General features: G+C 40.0%; 1 gene segment (V, D, J or C); it reads right to left on the bottom strand.

Moving 5' to 3' along the window:
* Positions 1-7,661, bottom strand: part of LOC125024128 — a 41,706-nt gene extending 34,045 nt beyond the window's left edge. The window contains 2 exon segments of the V gene segment in view: positions 7,210-7,513; positions 7,606-7,661. Coding sequence covers positions 7,210-7,513; positions 7,606-7,657 — 356 coding nt within the window.
* Positions 7,662-7,968: the final 307 nt, after the last annotated feature.

A 7,968-nucleotide genomic window follows, 5' to 3' on the forward strand; every position in this document is an offset into this window, starting at 1 on the left:
GTTAAAATACACAAACATAATAAATTTTGGTTTATTACTTTTGGTTTCAAAAACTGCAACAAAAATTTCTAGTGCAAGGACAACAATAAAGCACAACAACAAATAAAATCACTTAGATATATAAAGAATAATAACAGACTCAACTGTACAAAACAGACAGACCGTTTCAGATTTTTACAAGAAGAAAAATGGTACAAGTATACATTTTTTCTACCTGAAACTCAAAGGCCTTAGCTTATTTTCTGTGATAAACATGTATAAAGAAACAAACAAACAAAAAAACAAAAAAAATAGCACACATTCTACTATACCCCACACATTTACATCCTTCATATGGTGTTCGGATCATTTTGACCCACACACACAGAGATACACACACACACACACACAACATAGAGCAATTTTTAGAGCCACAATGCCTCTGAAGAGCTTCCATGTATTCAGATTTGACAACCAGGAATCAAGACCTGTTAGACGACGGGGGGACAAGTTGGCAGCAATCCGCACTCTGTGGGACCAGTGGGTGGACCGGCTTCCCTGTCTTTATAATCCTGGGCCCATTGTAACTGTGGACGAACGGCTTGTGGGGTTTAGAGACCGCTGCCCTTTCAGGCAGTATATGCTCTCAAAACCAGCAAGGTATGGCATCAAAATCTGGGCTGCCTGTGATGCTGTTTCATCTTATGCATGGAACATGCAAATTTATACAGGGAAGCTGGAAGGAGGAGCTGCTGAAAGAAACCAGGGGACACGAGTGGTGCTAGATATGTCACAAGGCCTCAATGGCCACAACATTACCTGTGATAATCTTTTTTACATCGTACAGCCTGGGACAGGAGCTTCTCAAAAGAAAGCTGTCAATGGTTGGAACAGTCAAACAAAAATAAGACGGAGCTTCCACCTGAGGTTCAAACTGTGAAGAAAAGGCCAGTCCATTCCTCCAACTTCATGTTCACAGCCAACGCTGCCCTGGTATCTTACATACCAAAAAAAGGAAAAAATGTGGTGCTCATGAGCACTCTACACAGGGATGGAGCAGTAAGTAGTAGGGTGGACCGTAAGCCAAAGGTCATACTTGACTACAATGCTTGCCTTATGACAAAAAGAGTAGTCACGCTTCCATTGCTAATTGTGTTCTAGTAGACACTGATTGCAATCATTAAACATGTATGTTATTTCAGTTGTTTGAAAATGAGATAAAGACAATATATGTTGATGGTTATGAAGTAAAATTTTATATTAGAATTGGTTTTAACACCCCAAATATGTCCCTGGTCAATATGACCCGAGGAATATCAGAGGCTCCTAAAAGTGAAGACCATACATGGGATAAATAGTGACATAAATGAACAGTTACTTGTAACAAGGTAACAAACATATAATGGAAATAAACCTTGATACACACATTTGACGGTGTAGCTCAGTATCCTATGTTAATAGGAAACAGCATATTATTGAACTCTTTATATGATTTTAAGCTGTTTATCATCTAGTTGTGATATAAATGATGTAGGAAAACTCTACCCCCCCACCCCTCAACCCTGTCTATTCTTTCTTCTCCTTTTAAATCTCATCACAGGAACCAGGGGGACACGCAGCTGAAGCTTCCAGAGATATGGTCCCTCCCTGAATCTCACTCCCTGGGTTCCTCCATCTGAACATCAGAGGATCACCCTCAGACTCTACATCTTCCTTCATCCCATCCCATCCTGTCCTCTCTCTTCTCTCTCTTTTCTGTCTCTACCTGCCCGGCCCTAGCTGAGTGGGTCTCTTAAGGTTTCTTCCTGTTAAAAGGGAGTTTTTCCTCATCAGGTTCCAAGCCAGGATTCACACCTGATTTCATTAAGAGTCTTGGGGCGTTTTGTATTGTTGTTAACGTGATACAAATAAATCTTAATTGAACTGAATCCCCTGGGGCGTCATAGTGGTGTCCTGGTTGGGAAAGATGCCTCATAGCAAGAAGGTTCTGGGTTCAAATCCATCATTCCTGGTTTGTTTGTCTGTTTAACAAAAACAAACAAAAAAACAAGGAAACACTCTCAACCTGCCACTCTCAGTCTGTTTTCCCCACCATGTGGAAAGTGGAATAGAGGTTACATGGAATAAGCTATTTAAAACAAGATGTGTTTTAAGAGTGTATTTGAAACGCGTCAGAGTTTAAGGTGGGAGAATGTTCCAAAAATGTGGAGCTGAGTCACTAAGTGCTCTACAACCCACTCAGGTACGAGAGGGTGTGTTTCATTGGAGAAGTTCAGACAGGTATGATGGAGTTCAGTTGTGAAGGGCTGTGAAGGTAGGTGGCAGGATCTTGAATACAATGCAAATTTTTTTTGGAAGCCAGCGGAGCGGCTGAAGAACTGGGGTGATGTGGTCCAAGGAAGGAGTTTGGGTGATGGTACAAGCTGCAGGATTTTGGACTAATTGAAGTTAAGATATTTGGGGGGTAAACCAAAAATAATGAAGTTAGAGTAGTCGATGCGTGAGGTGACGAAGTTCTGGACAAAATGATGTCATGTTGTTTGATTTCTATCCTAAAGCTGAGCAGAAGCACAGTGGAGGATTTCATTTCTGTTAGACAGGCAGTAAGGGTGGTGGAATAGAAGAGCTTGGCTTTGCAGACAAGTAGAGGTGGGTGTCATCTGCGTGGAAAGAAAATGTACCTTAAGTTTTGGAGGATATTGCCAAATGACAAGTGGTTAAATGTAAATGATGAACAATAGTGGATCCAGGACGGAGCCCTGGGGAACTCTTCTTTATCAGCGCCCTTCACTGCAACATTGAAATATGTGCTATGAGTGTAAAAACGTATGTTTACGTTTGGTAATGAAATCTGATAATCATAGATCTACGTAAATAATTCTGCAAAACAAGAGATTGTTAACTTAGCTTAAAGTACAAACTAGAAAGAAGATCTAGAATTTAAATGAATGTTTATAAAATCTAATTCAGTGGTCTGTGTCAGAGTCTCTTCCTCTTCAGCAGCTGCAGTCGGTTCCTGCTGTAACAGCTCAGAGTCTCTGCAGTCTGACTGAGGGAGGTTTTTGTACGACCACAAATGACTGTGTGAAGACAGCAGCACTGTTTATTACATGACCACTCTTACAGTAATAAACTGCTGCATCTTCAGCCTGAACTCCACTGATGGTCAATACAGCGTTCGCTCCGTCACTTGTACCAGAGAATCTAGAAGAAAACTCACTTGTTGGATTTTTACCCCGTTTGATGACCAACTTTGGAGCTTGTCCTGATTTCTGCTGATACCAGTATGAATCACTTTCTCCGTTGGACCACGCATAAACTGGTGGGTTCATTTTACAGGTCAGACTGGCAGTTTGTCCAAGAGAAGATGACACTGAAGGAGACTGAGTCACAGTCACTTGACCAAGAGATCCTGTAAAAGAAAAGTACACAAATAAACAAATTAAAAATTAACAAAGCTTTTAGTATGTTGTATGTTAAAATAGTAAATTGTCATTTTTAAACTACTCGTGACCTGTGATAGAGCAGCAGGCCAGCATCCAGATGAGGATGGTGATGAGAGTCATGGTGGTTGTGGTTTCTGCTGGGTTGACTGACAGATCTGAGTCCTGCAGTGTTGAGCTCACAGGACTATAAACCTTCTCAGTTGACTGGAGGATCAGCTGACCATGCAAAGCCTCCTCTCCATGGAAATGATTTCTCTGCTCTCAACACACTGGAGGCAACCAGGGACACAACATCAGGAGAAATACTCTTTGGATTTAAACCATCTATGATCTGAATGGAACACAAGAAAATATTTACATTAGAAATGCTGCTGAAGATTAGTATCACTGTGGTTGGTTTATGTCTCAATCCTTCACTTTTTACTCATGTAGCATTAACACATAATAATTATCAATATATTGGAGGGAAATTAAGCGTAGTCTCTCATTTTTTATATTAACTAAAGGTTTTATTTATGATATTTCATGCACTAAATTTAATCGTATGTGTTTTAAAAGTGTCAGTGACTTTATTTCATTTATATTTGGATTCATTGTGTTTCTGCTTGATGAATCTGGTGTTGTGTTCACTGGACCACTTCTCCTCATCACTGCCTCTTCACCAACTCTCTGCACCTGCAGCCTTCAGTCAGACTGGAGGAGGTTTTTGTACGACTCTATTTCACTGTGTGAACACTCCACCACCATGGTAGCCAAGACAGTAATAATCTCCAGCATCTTCAGCCTGAGCTCCACTGATGGTTAAAGTGTACTGAGAACCAGATCTACTGCCTCTGAATCGAGACGGAGTTCCTGAGTTGAGAGTTGATGATGAGTATATAAGAAGTTTAGGAGGCTGTCCAGGTTTCTGAAGGTACCAACTGAGATCAGCACCAATATCTGAACTCCCTGTGGCGCTGATGGTCACAGTCCCTCCAACACTGACAGACTTGTATTTATCAGCCTGAGTCAGAAAATTATTGGCAAACGACTCTGAAATGAGAAATAAACAACGTTAAGAAGAAAAGTTTGATATCAATTAAAATAACTAAAGTTTAGAGCAAAGGATTAAAAAGAACTCAGATAGGTTTTAAAAACATATCATCGACATCTCTCACCCTGAGTCAGAAAACCCAACATGACAATCAGAGTTATTGGAAACATCATCCTGATGCAGTTTTCAGTGTGAGTGCACGAAAACAGTTCAGAGTCTCTGTGACACAAGAACTTAAACTCTGAGGAGCAGTGATGCAGAAAAATCATGCAAAACACATTTGAAGGAGGCAAACACACATCTGTTGTAATGAAAGAGAGGAAGCAGAGGTGGTGTGAGGTGACAGTTCATCTCCTCCTGAGGATCATTCAACCATTACATTCAGACGTGTTCATTTACATTTAAATGTTGTTTCTCTTCATGACAAACATTTTATTTTCTACCTTTATAGTCTCTCTCCTGACTGTGTCTTCATTAACAGGTGCTCAGCATCCTCTGCTGGTAAACTGGATCAACACTAGTCTGACTCTGAACTGTAACATGATGTAGCTCAGGTTTAATGCTGCCATGAATCAACATAATAGATAAAAGACCAAACACATTTCACCATTGTATTGTTTTAAACAAGTAGAGACTTCCAGGCTGGGAAGATATGATAAAATACAAAAACCTTTGCCTTGTCCACAAAATCTTGCACAGCACAGCTCCTCCCTCTCTTAACTCACTCAAAATCCAACAAAAAATAGTAATAAACAAAACCACAAGAGGGACCACACATGGAGGCCTGTTAGCCCCCGTCAGAAAAAGCAGATTTGTTCAACTATCCTTCTCTGTCAGATCAACTCAGGACTGGACTGCTCACCTTAAAACATGGCTTGACTCACACGCTGCTTTATATTAAATAAATGAGGACAGAGCCGGCCCAAGCCTCCATGGGCCCTAAACACAATTAAATTTTGCTGTATTTCTGCCAGTAATACTGATTGTTGATCATGCACACACCTACTATAAAGTCATTGCAGCTCTGATTGTCCTATTGTCAGTCTGACATGTCTTCACACATGTATGTGTTACATGCTGAAATTACGCTGTTTGCAGTGTAATGAAGTTTATTTCTGTTGCAGCTCCACAGCATGCACAGTCAAAACTACTGTGAATCAGTTAAAATACATAAACATTATAAATTTTGCTTTATTACTTTTTTTAAAAAAAAAAAACAACAACATCATCACTGCTGTAAAGTGTTGGAGGACGACAACAGTTTAGAGAGTCGTGTGTGTAGCTCAGCAGCTGGATGTGAGTGTGATTAATAACTGTCATGTTGATGCTAATAAAGCTTGCTCTGAGAAATAAGATGATGAAGTGTTTGTTCTTTTTGATGGTGAGAGAGAAGATGTTAAAGAGTTTTATAACTTCAGCTGATACTAATCTTGGTGGAAGATGACCTGTTGCATTTGATGAAGTGGATATTTGGCATAATAAATAAATGAAAACGATATATAATGTGAGTGTAAATGAGTGGAAGAATGGGAGGTAACATGAACTAACTAATAGTCCAGCATGGAGGGAATTTGATTGGAAAGTGAAAATGTGTTATTTTAACATTATTACATCAAACTACAGTAACACATCTGAACTATGCTGGAGGGAGTGTGGAATAGTGGGTGACTTAACTCATATATTGTGGTATTGCCACAGTTTAAGTAGATTGAAGATTAAGATAGTACTTTATTGATCCCCATTATGGAAATTCAAATGTTACAGCAGCGCAACAGTGACCAGAAAATAATGAAAGAACTAAAGAAATTAAATAGGAAAACAACATTAAACAGGACAACAAGCAACAAAAAGTACAGTACACAAAGTGACAGCAAGTGACAGTGTAAGTATGCAGGCTCAATGAGGTCAGAGCTGTGTGCTGTTCACACTGATGTTGTACAGTCTGATGGCAGTGGGCACAAAGGAGCGTCTGAAGTGTTCAGTTCTGCTCCGGGGTGGGATGATCCACTGGCTGAATGAACAGATTCTAGGTTCTAGGTGTTATTTTCCCCTTTTAACAACCACTTTACATCCTGGATCTAATTCCTGACAATATAACAGATAAAAATTCTAAATATTTACTGAGAATACTGATTTGACCACAGCTTCCTGGTTAAAACCACAACCTCCCAGCAAAACGCAATGAAGAGACAAGGTACAAAATGTGTTTATCATGGAGAAAATCACAGCGAGACTCCAGCTAAAAAACAGATCCATTCATTAAAATATGGTCATTATGAAAACAGTACTCTAGTCACCTCCTCCATTTTTTAAATTGTTGTTTTTCTCTCTTTTTTCTTCCTACAATAACCTGTAAAGGACTTTTGCTGAAGATGACACAGGTCAAGCTCATGAGGAACAAACTATGGAAAACATGTGGTAGTTGATTTGATATGTAATAGAAAAAAGACTTGAAAAGTAACTTGAAACAAGTGTTACTGTATATTTTGTGCATGTCCTCTGTATTTGTTGTGTTTGCGCTTATGTGATTATGCCAAATAAAAAAATAGTTTAAAAAAAAAAATAAAAACAAAATGTGAGTGTGAATGTGTGTTTAGTGCTTGGTGAGGTTACTGTCAGCTCTGTGTTCAGTGGTCTGTGTCAGAGTCTCTTCCTCTTCAGCAGCTGCAGTCGGTTCCTGCTGTAACAGCTCAGAGTCTCTGCAGTCTGACTGAGGGAGGTTTTTGTACGACGACAAATCACTGTGTGAACACAGGACCGCTGTGGTAACTCTGACAGTAGTAAACTGCTGCATCTTCAGTCTGAACTCCACTGATGGTCAAAGAGAAGTCAGAGTAGCTTCCACTGCCACTAAACCGAGCTGGTGTTCCTGATGCACGTGAGCTGGCTGAATGTATCAGGAGCTTTGGAGTTTGTCCAGATTTCTGCTGATACCAGTACATACAGCTACCACTGCATGCAACATCCTGGCTGGTCTTACAGGTCATAGTGACAGTGGATCCTGGAGTAGATGTCTTTACTGGAGGCTGAGTCACAGTCACCTGACCACTGCATCCTGCAGACAAAAACAAATGATTGATTTCTCAGCAGAAATTAATGAGAAAAAAGGCAGCATATGATGAGTGAAATGTTGCTGAGAGAATGAACCTGTGAAGCAGCAGCAGGCCAGTGTCCAGATGAGGATGGTGATGAGAGTCATGGTGGTTGTGGTTTCTGCTGTGTTGACTGACAGATCTGAGTCCTGCAGTGTTGAACTCACAGGACTATAAACCTTCTCAGTTGACTGGAGGATCAGCTGACCATGCAAAGCCTCCTCTCTATGGAAATCATTTCTCTGCTCTCAACACACTGAAGGCAACCAGGGACACAACATCAGGAGAAATACTGTTTGGATTTAAACCATCTATGATCTGAATGGAACACGAGAAAATATTTACATTACAAACACAACTAAGGATTTAAGGATGAGTGTGTGTTCACTGTGGTTTGTATTTCTACTTTCTAACATTC

Source organism: Mugil cephalus, chromosome 17 (assembly GCF_022458985.1).
Source record: "Mugil cephalus isolate CIBA_MC_2020 chromosome 17, CIBA_Mcephalus_1.1, whole genome shotgun sequence".
In the NCBI taxonomy this organism is placed as follows: Eukaryota; Metazoa; Chordata; class Actinopteri; order Mugiliformes; family Mugilidae; genus Mugil; species Mugil cephalus.